General features: G+C 37.6%; 2 protein-coding genes across 3 annotated transcripts in view; one reads left to right on the top strand and one right to left on the bottom strand.

The window, feature by feature from the left end:
* Sos1 (SOS Ras/Rac guanine nucleotide exchange factor 1) overlaps positions 1-16512 on the top strand; it is an 84300-nt gene extending 67788 nt beyond the window's left edge. The window contains exons 18-23 of one of the 2 annotated variants that reach the window (XM_075955673.1): positions 4672-4844; positions 5059-5175; positions 6633-6900; positions 8833-8877; positions 10797-10918; positions 11899-16512. In XM_075955673.1, coding sequence (XP_075811788.1) covers positions 4672-4844; positions 5059-5175; positions 6633-6900; positions 8833-8877; positions 10797-10918; positions 11899-12390 — 1217 coding nt within the window. In that variant the 3' untranslated portion in view covers positions 12391-16512. The remainder of the gene's footprint in view (positions 1-4671; positions 4845-5058; positions 5176-6632; positions 6901-8832; positions 8878-10796; positions 10919-11898) is intronic. The other variant, XM_075955674.1, reaches the window with a different exon arrangement.
* Arhgef33 (Rho guanine nucleotide exchange factor 33) overlaps positions 1-17428 on the bottom strand; it is a 149594-nt gene that overhangs the window by 46995 nt on the left and 85171 nt on the right. The window lies entirely within an intron of this gene.

Below are 17428 nucleotides of genomic sequence, written 5' to 3'. Positions count from 1 at the left end.
CACATGCAGAGCAAGTCCATTTCAGATGAGGACTCGGCTTGCACACGCCTCCCTGTTTAGTCTCACCTGACAGCCAGCAGGTGTTATGTCACTCATGTATTTGGAATCTTGCAATGTTTTCATTATTTTTATAACTGTTGTAATCTTCCTGTCTCTGCATTCCTGGTGGTTGGGATAATAGATGTGCACCACCATGACTTGCCTTGTAGTTTAATTTTGATAAAGTAGAAGTGTGACCATATCTCCATATTTGTATTTAATCACCTAATAAAACACATATCTAAAAATTCACTGTATATGCCTTTGAAATAGTAACTTCAGCACATTGGGATTTTAATTTTACCAGCCCCTTATCTCCCTCCTTTGCACAGGAGGATGAATGCCTTTCTTCCTTTCAAGACTAAGTCTCCCATCTGAATCTTTTGCTTCTCTTGGGTAGAGACTCAAGACTGGTACTTCAGTCTGTTGCCTGCTTGTAGGTTCCTTTTTCTTCCAGTTACTTATTCCCTACATTATATACTTTCAGTATTTTTTTTTCATGTTGCCCCCCAACACACATACCTTTTCACCCCACTTCAGTGTTAGGAACATAGAGCTTATCCACAGGCAAATGCTCTTTCTGCCAGAGCTATACCCCAGCCCTTGAACCAGCCCCTCCCCTGCCCTTGTACATGCTCTGGTTTGTAGAAACTGATCTCTCTTTTGTTTGACTTTCACTGTTTGGCAAATTTTTTCATAGCTATATCTATGGTTTTTTTCTATATACTTTTAAGTTATAGTGCATATTTTATTGTTGCAGCTTTATAACTAAATATTTTGAATTTGCTTGTTTTTTCTTGATTGTTCGTTTTTTTTGTTTGTTTGTTTGGCATTTGGTTTTTTGAGATAGGGTTTCTCTGTGTAGTCTTGGCTGTACTGGAACTCGCTCTGTAGACCAGGTTGGCGTCAACCGTAGAGAGATCTGCCTGCTTCTGCCTCCTGAGTGCTAGGATTAAAGGTGTTCACCAATACGCCTGGTCTGCTTGTGGGGTTTTTTTTTTATGTGTAGATTGTATGTAATTGTGTATTATATATGTTACTTTTTCCCATATTCTTCCAAAGTATATTTTATACTTTAATCTTTCATAATCATTTATAGTGGCTGCATGCTATCCATAAAGTTAATATGACTATTTTGTCATCTATTAAAATGACTATTTGACATTTGTGATTCAATGTATTATTTCCAGTATGTCAACAGATCCATTTACATACTCTGGAGTTATGTGGGGATGGGGAAAACAGAACACAGTGACATAATAACAAAGAAGGGTGAGCTTAACTTTTGACCACTACTTTTCCCTGCCTTCCTAGCAGTAAAAGGCGACTCAGGGCTCTATGTCCCCTGGCAGTTTGTTCATACTTTGATGCATATACCTCTGCAATATAATGTTCTGCTTATAGCATAGTAGCTTAGTTTTTAGCTCTTTCCAAGGAGCAAAACTCTTGTCTATTCTTAGCACCTAACCATGGGCCTGACACATGGATGCATTCAGCAAATGTTTGAGTGAATGAAAGAACCATATTATTTCAGAACACAAGATAATTTGGCCACTTAGATCACTATTTGATAGACATAAGTCATGTCTAGACCTTTACATGCATGCACACATACACAAAAATGTTTTTTTCTTAAAGAATCGAACTTTGATGGGACTGGAGAGACGGTTTAACAGTTAAGTGCACTGCCTGTTCTTCCAGAGGACCCAGGTTCAATTCCTAGTACACACATGGTGGGTGGGGTCCAGCTGTCCATAACTCCCTCTTCTGGCCCAACAGGTGCTACGCATGCACTTGGTGCACAGACATACATGCAGGCAAAATACACATAAAATAAAATAAAAAGAATTAAGCTTGCTAGTATATAATATTGAGGTCTCTATCATCTGTGCACATACAAATGTTCCTTATAATTAAAAAGTCGCATATATTTAAAAATTTATGTAGATGCAGTGTTTGATCAACAAAGTTTGGACAGTAGTACTACCACGACTATATTCCTTTGGCTAGTCATTAATCAGGGATAAAATATTTTTTCAAATTTTATCTGAGGTTTTCCAAAGTGCTACTTAAATTTTTATAGCTTCATCCAAGTGTTTTGTTGTTTGAACACCTGTGAACATCCTGTTTTCCCATACAGTCAGTCTCTGTACCACTTCGGCCACCTCAGCACAGAATTAGTCTTCCTTCTGTGCCCTTCCCTTGCCTAAACCAGTAGTTCTTTTAAAACTGTATTTGGGGAGTGTGTGTGTGTGTGCACCATGTGTGTGGGGAGATACTCCCAGTGACCAAGAGAGGGTGTCAGATTCTCTGAGACTGTAGTTAAAGGTGGTTGGGAGTCAGCTGACATGGCTGGGAACCAGATGAGTCCTGTCATGGAAAAGCAAGACCATTTACCCACTGAGCTATCTCTCCGGTCTCAGTTGCTAAATTCTTAAAGGGTCTACATCTTGAATTTTTGTGCCCTTTACTACCTCCAATCACACAAAATATTACAACCTACAAATTGCTCTTCTTTGGCATTCAGTGCAGCTGGCAAGCCTATAATGCAAAGATGTTTCTACTCATTATCTCCTCGATAGGAGTTAACCTTTTTTCTTTTTCAAGACAGAGACTCGTTGTGTAATCTAAGATGACCTAATATCCTTATACCACCATACCCAGAATGAAATTTAAACTTAACAAAAGATACTTCACAATTCTGAGTGCCAGATGTTACTATCTATAAACACTTCAATTTGAGACTAATTTGATTTTGGCTGCCATTGAATATGCAGTCTTAAGGGCATGTTTGTTACAAAGCATAAGAACCTATGCTACAGTATATAATAACTGTTTTATGAACATACCTTGAATAGTGGCCCTGGTGCTGAGAAACAAACAAGTAAATCATGTGCCCAACCGAACAGGCACTGATGTCAGTCTTACCTTATTCTTGCTGACTTTTAATGACTGGCTTGAGTCATTTCATCTTTTAAAGAATGTGACCCAAAAATCTTGCAGTATTTAGGACTGGTAATCTGGCAGTGGTTCCTGATGCTAATCCTGACAACCTGAGTTCAATCCCCGGGACTCACATGGAAGTGAACCAGCTCCACACACTTATGCTATGGCATGCTTGTGCATGTGCATGCACATGCACACACACACTTTAAAAATAAAAGAAAAATATGACATAATTTAGAAGTACTCCTTTACTGCTAAGCATTAGAAAGAACCACTGACCTTGTCTGTCTAACATCCTTGCAGCTTCTTTCACACTACACAATAAATACACCGTTCGGCTCTAACCATACCAGACACCCACTCTGAGGATGCCCTCCATGTTTTACCATGCCTAGTGGCACACCGCTTATCTCCCTCTTAATTCTACCCATTTAACTCTTAGCATGATCCTTTTTCTAATCCCAACAACTTCAGACAGGAAAAGGTACTTCATTTGCACTCTCACAGCATCTGAAACATTCCTGCTAGCATTGCATTTCCTAATACAGCACCTGCAAAACTATACCATAGTGCCCCATCTTCAGAGCTCTGGATTCTCTGAGATCACCCCACCCCACCCCCAACTGTTTTTTTATCTGCAGTAACTAATGTAATAATTAACATACGACAGAAAGGCAGTGCATTCATATTTAGTGAATGAACCACACATTGTGTCCCACCCTTTCCTGAGAGCAGCAGTGTGTAATCTGGGAGGGAAGTTACTCAGATACCAACATCAGCAGCTTCAACTGTTACTAATGGACACCTTCTTTTCTGTCAGAACTACTCTAAATTTTAGAGATGAAGAGCTGAGGCAGAGAGACTAAGGAATCTATGTGAGCTAGCACAGGTAGGAAGCAGCATAGCTGGCTCTAGAACTTCTGTGCCAGGAAGAAAAGGCACTAGAATAAGAGCTGAAGGGGGACTATGATGTGGCTCAATTGGGTTCAGTCCCGTGGACTACATAAGCCAGGTGCAGTGATGTGTGCCTGGAATCCCAGTGCTCAGGAATTGAAGCCAGAAGGGTAAGTTCAGTCATCCAGTTCAGTCATAACCAGCTGCATAACAAGTTTTGAGGCCAGGCATATCACCAGGTATACTAAATCTATAATATGCACAAATTATATGTCACCCTGCGCTTGACAGACTTGATGTCTTTTTTTTTTTTTGTTTCCACAAGTAAGCCTGTTCAAACATGATCATCTCCAAATAGTGAGACTAAAAATTGAATACACAGAAAATATCGCCTTCTGAGTTGGAGGATTCCCCCCTTTGGCAATAATATACATCATCAGTAACAACATTATTAAGTTTCTTTTTAAAAAAAAAAGTTTTCTTTTACAAATCATGTAGTGGTGGTTTGAGGAGTGTGGAAGAGTGGTTATTCTTTCTTTAAAAATATCTACTTCTGAAACTTGATCTCCTTTTCTTTGAATGTTTACAAAGGTTAGGTCTTTTACAGAAGGATTTCATACAGAAATACTTCTGTTGCTATTCACTGAGCTTGTTGTTTTTCATATAAATCTGGGTCTTTGTTCTTTGGTTATTATGACTGCCTGCATAAATCCCTACAGTTAATGAGAGAAAAAAACAAAACAAAAACTTTTTCCTTCTTTACCCGTGAAGTAATTTCATGGTCTCTTGTAGGAATTTATCTCACTAATATCTTGAAAACAGAAGAAGGCAACCCTGAAGTCCTGAAGAGACATGGGAAAGAGCTCATCAACTTCAGCAAGAGGAGGAAAGTGGCAGAGATAACAGGGGAGATCCAGCAGTACCAAAACCAGCCTTACTGTTTACGGGTTGAGTCAGATATCAAAGTAAGTTGAATTGTGTGAGGATATGTTTCTCTGAGCAATTTTACACAATGCCTCAGACGGGCCAAGTTTATTTTGTAGAGGAGAAAAGGGAAAATAAAATTTATAGTCAAATAATTCAAATTTTCTTATGTTGAATATATCCTGTTATTTTCATAAATTTGAAATTTAATTAAGAATATTTAATACTAATAATTATTTTTTGCATTTATTTTAGAGATTCTTTGAAAACTTGAATCCAATGGGAAATAGCATGGAGAAAGAATTCACAGACTATCTTTTCAACAAATCCCTAGAAATAGAACCACGGAACCCTAAGCCTCTCCCGAGATTTGTAAGCACTCACATATTCGCGGGTTTACACCTTTGGTACAGCTGTCATCTCCATCTGGGGTTTCCTCAGTACCATTGTAGGTCCATAGCATGTGTCGTGTAGGTTAGTGTTCTGTGAAAGCATTTAGGGATGAGATGAATGTGATGGTTAAAAGTAATTAATATGTATAGTCAGGAATATCTTACTCATTTCCAAATAAATGAACACTAATACTAATTTCAATAAATTCTCATGATATGATGATAGATGTGAGTAAATTTATAGTTTGCTCCTTTTAGGTTTTTGTTTTTGTTTTTTCCCTGGTTTTTTGAGACAGGGTTACTCTGTGTAGCTTTGGTGCCTGTCCTGGAACTCGCTCTGTATGCCTGGCTGGCGTCAAGCTCACAGAGATCTGCCTGCCTCTGCCTTCTGAGTGCTGGGGCATGCGCCACCACCCGGAGCTACTTTTAGTTTTAACAAAAGTTAAAATTTATTTCAAAAGCATGGAATTTAAAAAGTTTATACTAATTTACTTACAGTAAGTATATTTACTTGGGATTTTTTAAAGTAATGAAATGATCCATGAGTTAGCAAATTTTGCGTAAAGATACTTTTAATAGTTCTTTTGTTTTGTAGTAATTTGCCAGTGCCTGTCAAGGTTATTACTCCTCACTGATAGAGTCAAAAAGTAAATATAAATCGTTTCTAAGTGGTCAATAATAAACTTTGTTTGTGACTCCCATCAGATTTTTGAAACTTTAAAACGGCTTTTAAACATAACCCTAATACATATGTCGACTCCAGTGAGACACTCTGACATCACTGTGAAGTGGTCATTCTGTAGAGTCAGAATATGCACAGAGATTAAAGAAGATGCAGACCACTCACTGCATCTGGAAGCAGACCAGGTCCTAATGGGCTAATGGTACTGTTGTATTACAGCCGGGAACCACAGTTCATGATGACTATGACTTTTCCAACAAGGTTTAATTACCCCAAATAGTATTTTTTAAAAAACGGAATTTGCTGAGGGATGGGAGGGTGGGTGCTGGTGGCATGCAACTTTAATCCTAGTACTTTGAAGGCTGAGGCCAGCCTGGTCTACAAAGTGAGTTCCAGGACAGCCAGGAAACTGGACTCAAAAAACCAAACAACACAAAGCCAGGGAATTATATAATGTACTTTCAGAAAAATTTCTATCCACCAAGATGCTACATTAAGGAACATTCCAGTGTTTATATTAAACCTTATTTGAATACATCACTTTCTAAGGTTTATACAGCCAGCCCTTCAGCAGAGAGATGTGACGGTGCTGTCACTTGGGGTACTCTGAGCTGAGTCATGAGGAAATGTTCATATCGATAATTTATAATTCTCTTAACTATTAGTTGAATTTTACCAGGAGAATAGAGAAAAACTTTCCTTTTAGCCATGATGTTTTAAGTATTGTAGTTTGTTTTTGTTTTTGATGTCTATAGCCAAAAAAATACAGCTATCCCCTAAAATCCCCTGGTGTTCGTCCATCAAATCCAAGACCAGGAACCATGCGACATCCCACACCTCTGCAGCAGGAGCCAAGAAAAATTAGTTACAGTAGGATCCCTGAAAGTGAGGCTGAAAGTACAGCTTCTGCACCAAATTCTCCAAGAACGCCACTCACGCCTCCTCCTGCCTCCGGTGCTTCCAGTACCACAGATGTCTGCAGCGTGTTTGATTCCGACCATTCAGCAAGCCCTTTTCACTCAAGTAGGTGATAAAACTTTTAAGTAATTCAGAGCGGGTGGAAAATAATCTCTGTGATTGTGTGTATGTTCATATTATTTTCTGTAGAACCCAGAGAAACCAACTAAAAATCTGTCACTCTTTGCAGATATATTAATTGCTTTGACATTTGGCCCAGAATCCTGTTTAATTCCTAGTATGCACACATCTGTCATCAGCTGGCAGTGGATCTTGTGTTTGTGAGACTTTACTTGGCTTTATTTAGCAACTGAGGACCAGGAAGTTACATTACACACATAGGACTGTGGAGTTACATTGTACACATAGGAAGCTGCCAGATAAGGTCAGACAGACACTGATTTAAAAACATTTTATCCAGCTCGACACTTTTCTTTTTTTAAAGATTTGTTTATCTAATCTATATTAGTGCTCTTCTGACATAAAATCATACATGCAGATAGAGGGCATCAGATCCCTCTATAGATGGTCATGAGCCACATTGTGGTGGCTGGGAATTGAACTCAGGACCTCTGGAAGAGTAACCAGAGCTCAACCATTGAGCCATCTCTCTAGCACCACCTTTCATTTCTTTTTATATAAATTATAAATAAATTGCAATAACGCAATTAATTTGGGAGATTTTTCCAGCTTTTGGTCAGGAGGACGGTAATGTACACCTGGATTCAGTTCCCAGCACCCACATGACAGCTCACATCTATCTGTAACTTCAATTTCTGGGGATCCTTCACCCTCATCCAAACATACATGCAAGCAAAATACCTGTGAACATTAATAATATTAGTCATAAAATAAACTACAGAATTTTTAAAAAGTGAACGGGAAATGTGAATTTTTATAATCAGGTCAGTGCAGCACTGTAAGATGATTACCACTTGGATTATTTTCTGTTCCATGCGTTGGTGCTGAAGTAGTGTTGCCATGATGGTTTAGAACCAGCCTCAGGACTCTAGCCCGAGTTTCCTGTATTTTAATGTAATGATTCTCAACCCTCTAACAAACTTCTATCTCCAAAATAATTATTTACATTATGATTCATAACAGTAGCAAAATTACAGTTATGAAGTAGCAATGAAAATAATTTTACGGTTGGGGTCACCACAACATGAGAAACTGTATTAAAGGGTCACAGAAGGCTGAGAACCACTGTTTTAATGTTTGTTTGTTTGTTTTTTATGTTTCCTTTTAAGAATAATTTAGGACTTAAATTAATTATTAATAACTCATAAATAAAGTCCTTAATTTTTCTTAAAAGAATATTTTTGAAATATTTCAAATTTATCAAGGAATTCCTAAATTAAAAAGTAAAATTTGGTAAAAACCAAATATATACTGAATTTTAAAGTGTTTATGAATACAGAAGCTTGTTTTAATATTCAAAACCCTGAATATTTTATAATGACAATATATGTTCCAAAAACATATTTTCAAAGGTATAAGATAATATTTGCCTGACTCTCCCTTTAATATCTTATTAAATGATTTGAGTCTTCACCCCTTGAATTGGGTTTTATAGTTTACAGCACCTTCCAGAAGGGCAGGTGAGATTAAGATGCTTGCCACCAATCATGACAACCTAAATTCAAACCCTGCAATCCTTAGAGTGAAGAAGAAAACTGACTCCTGCAAGTTGTGTCCTGTCCTCTGACTTGAAAACACATATTGTGGCACATGTGCACACACAAATCAGTGTAAAAGTCTTTCAAAAATACAGTAGCATACTATTTTCTAATGAATGGTTTTCATTTATGGCATTAAGAAAAACTTCAAAGTTCCCAATATGATAGTAACTCTTTTTTTCTCTCAAAAGTATTAATGAGCTTTTAGTAAAACTGTTTATGATGTTCTTTAAAATAACATGGCAAGAACATACATTTTTATAGATGAGCCGAGAATATTAGTGGGAGAAAACAACTTTTTCCTGTTTCCTTTTTACAGGCGGCGAAACCGTCTTTACCCAGGTTACACTGGCCCATGGCCCAAGTCAGTATATCTGGTTTAACACTTAACTCCTGCTTTGGCTTTACAAACCAGGCCGAGGGTCACCTTCCCTGCTGACCTTTCTTCCCTGCCCCATCTTTGAAGTGAGCCTTCACTGCTGCTGTCTTTTGACCATGAAAAGAATTGGCTTAAATTTATAGACTTTTCATGCTTTTTACAAAACCTTTTAAAAAGAACCTATTAAAGGAGCAGCTTCCACATTTAACCATTTCTCTTTTCCAACTGTACAATTCTAAATATACTTCCTTCTCAAACTTTATAAAAGAAGCAAAAGCATGCATGCGCAATGGGGAAGCTGGCAGCTACGTGCAATGTCGGATTAAAAAGTCTACTGCTGACAACTTAGTGTAGGCAAATAATTGCATTTAACTTCATAAGGACTATGATTATATAATTACATATATAATATATATATATATATAAATACATAACTAGTTGCAAGCCTTATATTTAGAGAAATCAAGTGCTGTTTCAGTTAATTGCTTTTAGTTTTAAAGTAAACAATTCACTTAAATTCTATTTTAATTGTTTTAAACTAACAAATCTTTGTACAAATGATTTCAAAATATATACAATAAAAAATACCAATTATAGCTAAAAAAAATTGTGTATATTTTCTTAAAAAAGTAAGGTGACCAAAATGTTGGTCGTGGTCTGGGGAGATGCTCAGTGGGCAGAGTGTCTGCTGTGCTAGCATGGAGACCTGACTTTGTATCCCCAAAATCCACATAAAATCTTAGCATGGTGATACATGCCAGAAATCCTAGTGTTGGGAAGTTGGGATGAATTAGAGGCAGACCAACCCCAGGGGCTCATGGCCAACCCACCTAGCCAGTCAATGAGCTCCAGGTTCAGTGAGAGACTCTATGTCAAAACAATAAGAGGAAAGTAATAGAAGAAGACACCCAACATTGACTTCTGGCCTGCAAATATGCACACCCCAGCAATACACACAGCACACACAATGTTGGCCATCTGAGTATAAGTACACAAATACTCTTCACATTCTGTGTTGTGATAATAGTTAATAGCAGAAGGGAACAGAATGTTTAAAGGAATAAAGAGCCTGCCAAGTAGTTTTGAATGTTAAGATATTTTCATATCTTTTTTATAGTGTTTATAAACTAACAATAGATAAGTGTTGTCTTTCAAAGCATAATTATTCACTAAATGCCCATTAGATGGGTTCCAGTTTTATTTACCTCTTTTGCCATTTCATCAACTTATTCTTAAATCAGGGTTACTAGATTTTAGTGAAGTTCCTGTTTTCATTATCACATACTCCCTATACTCTGGCATTTTGAATAGTTCACCATGGTTAAAGTTTTTAGATTTAGATGTGATGATTCTAATGATGTTTCCATATTAATGAAAGTCTGGACCAAGCAAAATGTGACTAGACCTCGGGGTACCAGATTCTCTAAGAAATATTTCAACAGAGTTGTTAAGACCAGAGACTGTTCTAGAAACTGTTCAGTCCAGTCCAGGACCTTGAGAGCAATAAAACTAGAGAAAAAGATGACCCTCCCACACTTTGACAAAAATGACCATTCCAAAGATTTTCAAATTACTTATCCAACAGAAATCTAAAAATCAGACCCAATTAAAATTCCAATTATATATTAACAATGGTAATGTTATTTTGTTTAAAAAGCAAAAATAATTACTTTAAGTGGCTTTTCTTTTAAACATTGCTAGGAAGTTTCTGCATGCTTTTATAGTGGTTTATTTTAATAAATGGAATGTTATACTGGGTATTGGTTTATTAAAACTACTTTTGATATTTCAATGTATTTCTTTTAGTTAGTATAAGAAGCTTCTAAGTCTTTTCAAGAGTAGTAAGTGAAATCAAAGTCCTATAATCATTTTTGTTTGTTTGTTTTTAAATTAACACCCTACAGGATCTGCTTCAGTCTCATCTTTAAGTTTAGCCAAAGGCACTGATGAAATAATGCCTGTGCCCCCTCCTGTTCCCCCTCGAAGACGGCCAGAATCTGCCCCAGCGGAATCCTCCCCATCTAAGGTAAAGTAGAATACCTTGTTACCTAGAAATTGGACACTAGCTGCGGTCAGTTGTTATGTCAAGTCTATTCCAGCTGCAATAAGCTAACATCTCAGAGTATTTGGGTTTAATCATTTAAGAATTAAATATAAATTTAACCTGCAAGATTTTTTTTTTATAAAGGTAGCTTTTGGGTATGCATATGAAACTACTATTCATTTACAGCTATGGGCATTATCAAGGGAAAAAACAAGTCTTAGTCTACAAGGTAATAGTAACTTGATCTCATGCAGTTCTTTTATATCTTGTTTGTGAACCTAGTCTTCAACAGCTGAGATATCTCTCCAGCCCTCATGCACCTCTTCTAAAATGTATGACCAAGGGCGGGGGTGCAGTGTGGAGTTTATGTGAAGGTATATGATAGCAAAACTATACTATGTATCTGCTGAAAGCCATTCTTTAAGCCAATAAGAAGGCACTTAAATGCTAGGTTAGAAGAGATCCTAAAGACTCATAATAACTTTAAGTTTCCTACCAGTTTAAATACCCCTTTCCCTTATCGTTTATTTAATTTTGCCAGTTATTAACTTAATTTATTGTCTTAAGCTACCCAGAGAACAGAAGAACCAGGATAAGTCAAGACCTTGTAGATTTCATGAGACATTAAAACAGTACATTTAAAACTTAGTAACTAGGGCTATGGTAATTTGTTTGCCTGATGTGTACACTGCCAAAACCTAATGGTTGGTGTAAGTCAGAAATCATGGTGCGTTGTATGATAGGCAGCCAGCAGTAAACAACAAGCTTTTGACTTAATCTTGACAAAGTCAGGGTTTTTTCCTAAGAATGGGTAGAACATCTCACTTAATGCATATGGTAAAACTTCTGTTCTTCATAGTGTTCTGCCAGTAGCGTGTATGAAAATTCCAAGTTAACTCTTAATATATTCATGTTTTTTTTAAATTATATTAACACATGTTCTATTCTTTTTCATTTGTTAGATTATGTCTAAGCACTTGGACAGCCCCCCAGCTATTCCTCCTAGGCAACCCACATCAAAAGCTTATTCACCGAGATATTCACTATCAGATCGGACCTCTGTGTCAGAGCCTCCTGAGAGCCCTCCCTTGTTACCACCGCGAGAACCTGTGAGGACACCTGATGTTTTTTCAAGCTCACCATTGCATCTCCAACCTCCCCCTTTGGGCAAAAAGAGTGATCATGGCAATGCCTTCTTTCCAAATAGCCCTTCCCCCTTTACACCACCACCTCCTCAAACCCCTTCTCCTCACGGCACGAGAAGGCATCTGCCATCCCCACCGCTGGCACAGGAAGTGGACCTCCATCCTATTGCTGGGCCTCCTGTCCCTCCACGACAAAGCACTTCTCAACTTATCCCCAAACTTCCTCCAAAAACTTATAAGAGGGAGCACACACACCCATCTATGCACAGAGATGGACCACCACTATTGGAGAATGCCCATTCTTCCTGACTTCCTCTGTACTGGGGTGTACAGCTTCCTAGCCCCAAATCCATTGCTGGCAATGGATGCACTGAACATGCCAGCACTGAGGAGTTCAAATGAGAACTCCAAACACTAATGACTCTACTTCAAGATGTAGTATAAGACAATGAATTTTAACCTACACGTAATTACAAAATAAGATGGTATTCCAGCTAGAATGTGGAGACTGATCTAGAGGGATTGGACAACTGATTGCACCTGGAAATCACGTGAAGGGACTTTTCTGGCCAATAGGCAAGAGTCCTCATTTTGTGAAGTAATCTTTATCATTAAAGGGATAGAAAGCAGTCTAATGTCCAACAGGCCATATGTTGACAGTTTTTGTAATTCAAAATATTATGCACTTTTAAAAAATCTTAAACAGGGATCTTCTCCTCCTTTGTTTCCTTTGCTTTACTCTTCTACTTTAGAATATTTTCGTAAAAATTCTTCAGAGGACTGTGAGAAAAGGCTGTGGTACCTGGCCTTGTTGAAATCAAGGCCCAGCACTGTACTGCAGTCCTGTTTACAGATTATTACAGTGAATTGAATGGGTACCGAGGCTTCACCAAAGAGGTACTTTTTGTTATTGTTATTGTTTTAAGAATAATTATACCAATTTTAAGAACATTCCCTACCTACCCCCACTCACAAACAAAATGTGGTGGTGTTGCCTTCAAACAAGAAATTTCGTGTCATTAACGGAAGAAGAACTTTTTAAAAATGTAACTGTCAAGTATCCTATTTACACTTAGGAGACTGTTAATCTATGCTAGACTGTCACCCCCTCCCCCTGCCCCACAGGAGTTTACTGGTAACATATGTCCTGGCTCGTGGCTGTCCCTCTAAGCATACTACAGAAATGCAGGCACCCAATGTGAAAAGGAGCACTCTGGGCCTCACTGACACCATTCATGTTTTACTAATAGTGAGTAAGTCAGCATACTTAGAATTACCTTGCATTGCCTAAATCATGTGTATATAGTGAATGTTATATAATATACCTGACAGGTCTGTTTTTATTTAATTGAATAAAGATAAACTACTTTGTTTGGCTGGCATATATTAAATTATTCTATGGATAAAATGGTTGATTCTTATTTCTTTCAGTTGGAAACTATACAAACACTAAGCATAGAAGCACATGTGGTACGTCTGGGTGTCTAGTTCTTACAGAGTACTCTCAAGTCGGAGTTTGGCAGATAGGGAAATACTGGCTTATAATGGAATGGGCATCTTTTAAACAGAACCTTGCAGGTTTTTTAATTTCTTGAGCAACCATACATGGTGGTTAACATTTATATTCTACTTTGCTTAAGGTCTTTGGTTTTCTCAAAGCTACTCCTTAGAGACTATCTACCTGTCCATAATATTATGTGATTATTCATGAAGCCTTGTACTGCTCTTCGGAGTCAAAGAGATACTGTGACTGCAATGCATGCAACTTGAATAGGAGCAGTTTCATTAGTCCCCACTGTGTCTGTGAACTGTGTACTACTCCATTCTTAGACAGTCGCCAGTTCATCAGTGTGTGCATGTGTCCTCATAGCAGTAAAGCAGCATTTCGGTAACCCTGTTAACTGGGCTGCAGCACGGTGGAAGTGTAGTACATTAATAATTTTTGATATTTATTAGAGCATTAAATGTACATCCTAATAGTACAGTGTATAGTCTTCTAAGATCAGAAAGGGCATTAACTACATCATCATTAAGCAGTCCATCCTATCATGTCCTTGTTTATTTGTTAGAGTTGAATCTTTTTCACTTAGTGTCTGTACTATTCCTATTATGGTAGCCATTTCTCTTTGCAAAATGTCTCCTCTTTTAAAAGTGTCCTCAAAAGTTAATTTCAAATCCCATCTTGGATGCAAAGTGTCTATAAGACCATTCATTCAACAAAAGTCACTAGCTAGGCCTACTTACTAATGTGTTCCATACAATTGTGATGATACCCCAAATTCCCATGGCTTACTGATCACTTTTTGATCATTCCATCCCTACATCAAATGAGAACCTAACAAAAGCAACATTAGAATATTCAGTATCTCTCTGGCCAAGTGTTGCCTTCAGCAGGGTGATAACCCCTTTGGTTCTGCTTGAGCCAACAAGGGAGGGAATGCCCAGATTTGGAGTTAATTTCTCCCAAGGGGAACTCTTCTCCACCCAACTGTTCAGTAGACCGCTTCACCATCCAGCCATTTGTATGCATCACCGAAGGAGGGTATTTTTATTCTTAAATATGACATTTGGGCAAAAATATTTTCTGTAGTAACTGATTTTAAAAGTTCTAATTGGATGCCCTGGGGTGAAAGTGAGAAAGCTGTGTCCTTGAGTTAAACATTATCTGGCTAACAAACTTTTCCTTAGTCATAATTAAAATGTACTTCTTCAGAGACAAGAAGTGGCAGAAGACAAATGCACCATTGCAGAACTACATCTAAACCCAGGACACTATGAGGCAGCCAGTGCAGCGAAACTTGCTTAACTACATCCCCAAATATGGGACATTTCTTCCAAAAAATGAAGTATCAGCAAATGTTTTCTTATCCTTGGACCACACAGTAAAGTCTTGATGGGCTCATAACCAGTAACAGAAATGCTTTTCACAGCTAAGCACTTGGAAAACAGGAATAGACAAGTGTATGTTTCTAAATTTATTAAAAGATGGGCTGTTTACTCTTTCTAGTCTTTAAAATGTGAAGATGAAAATGACAAATATTCAAAGTCTACCTAATTAAAATTTCTTGCTTTAATAAAGGCTGTTGGGCATCAAATCGTGAGTTTAGTGGGTTACTATCCTCTGACTCAAGAATGTTTTAGTGGATCTGAGCTGAGCCAAGAGTGTGCAATAAATAAACATAATCAGCAGGACGTCCTACTAAAGTACTATTTAAGTTGGAGGCTGTACTATGATTCCAAATTCTTCCTTAATGCAAACCCAAAGTGGTATTTATCATAATGATCATGTAATTAAGCTTTGCTCACATGTCATTTCATTATCTTAATATAATGGCCTGAATTAGGGGTATATAGTGGCTCAGGAAGATAAGTGGGGATGCTGTCCCAGCTAGAGAACACACAGAAGAGAACCTTTCTTATCCTCTTCAGATTCAAAACCAAGGCAACCATGTATGTCTTGGTATTCTGCTGCTGGGTAGGTGTGCATGCTCTTTCCATCTCTATTGTGTGACTGTGCCGTGCAGGTTCTGTGTACTGCACGTTAATTTTTACACATCACAAGGGGACTATGCAGTAAAATGTGAGGAAAGTGATGCCTTTATTCCATTTTTCCCCTGTGGAACAGTACGAGCTTAAAATGATTTCATAGTCCTTTTCACATGAGCCAGTGAAGTATTCTGTGTTCTAGTTAAGAAAAAAAGCATGAACTCTACATGATAAATCTAAACAAAAGCAGTTTTAAGTTCTTTTATAAGTTTCATGCCTTATTTTCCATTTTTGACACCATAAAGTGCATTTTCTGTCAACTGTGAGCAAACTTCCCTTTTGCCTTTAATAAAAATAGTGCATTAAGTAGCCAGTTGCTGAAAAATTATAAAACAAGCAAGCTAAAGGTGGGCAACATTGGACTACCAAACCCAGATACTCAAAAGATGCAAGTTATATGCGGTGTGGCTTAGAGTGCACCCATGCCAGATGCATGCCACTTTCAGTAGCTGCCAACTGTGCCTTTAATTAAAAACATCTCTCTCTCTCTCTTTTTTTTTTCAGATCAAGTCAGCATTTGGGGGTGGGATAAGGGCAGGGGACTTGGGGGTGCAAATATCTGGTGAAACCAGAGAGTTTGTTTGTCAAAGTGACATGTATAATTTTAGTTGAGATTTGTCTGTGTATATATGTGTATTTGCCTTTGTTTAGTAGCATGGTTATTTGCTAAAGTAATTGTCAAAAATGCTCTGTCAGTCTTACTCTGATGTAAGAACAAAGTGTGGTCTGTACATCCAATGGCCTTTGTACCTAACCACTGTTTGTAGGTGATTTGTGCTCTGTGTGCAGCAGCAGTATTTGGTTTGTGTTAAAAGTGAAAATAATGGCTGTTATTTTTCTGGCATTACTAAGATAAATTGAAAAATAATAAAGAAAAATGCCTTACATAGCCCACAGTGTATTGTTTTTGCATGCATTTACTTTAGAGGGAAGTATTTTGAAGTTGTTAGTGATTCTAATTTAGCTTATACACCTTCACATAGAAATACTTTACATTCTATCATGGTCTTCCTCTGGGAACACTATTTCCTCTAACAAGTTAAAAAAGATACAGTAAGTTTAGTGTCAGTAACAAGGAGGCTTGGAATAGAAATTAGTCAAGTGACTATACACAAGATTAAGTTTCAGAAAGCAATTGTATTTTTAAAAGAACATACTTGGGTGTTTCAGGTCCCTACCAGGCAGCTCTTGCTGTGACCAGCTGGTGTTAGGAAGATCAACAGTGCAAATATAGGGTCACTCAAGGTATAATATAAAACAAAAATATTAAAAGATAATTAGATTCAGCTCATTTATTTTGAAATAAAGGCAAGCCACAGCTGGTGGTGCCGGTCTTTGATCCCAGTCAAGAGACTGAGTCAAGATGATTAAAAGGTATACCTGGGCTAGAGGTGTATCTTGAGTTCAAGGCCATCCTAGCACCTGTCTCAGAATAAAAAAAGGAGGTGGGGTGTAGCTCAGTGGTAGAGGCTCGCCTAGCATGTGTGAAGCCCCAGTTTCATCCACAGAGAGGGGAAAGAGAAAGAAAGAGTAGATAGATAAATGATAGATAGATGACAGATATAGATGATAGATGGCAGATAAATGATAGATAGATGACAGATATAGATGATAGATGGCAGATAGATGATAGATACAGATAGATAGATAGATAGATAGATAGATAGATAGATAGATAGATAGATAGACAGACAGACAGACAGACAGATAAATAAGGCAAAGTGTCAAATTTGTGACTGAGACTAAGAATCAGTGTTCCTAGTATTTGTAGGAATGCCTTCAGGGAAGCCTAAAATGGTGA

Source organism: Microtus pennsylvanicus, chromosome 21 (assembly GCF_037038515.1).
Source record: "Microtus pennsylvanicus isolate mMicPen1 chromosome 21, mMicPen1.hap1, whole genome shotgun sequence".
NCBI lineage: Eukaryota > Metazoa > Chordata > Mammalia > Rodentia > Cricetidae > Microtus > Microtus pennsylvanicus.
The sequence above is the reverse complement of the archived record's forward strand: the minus strand, read 5'-3'. Positions and strand labels throughout refer to the sequence as shown.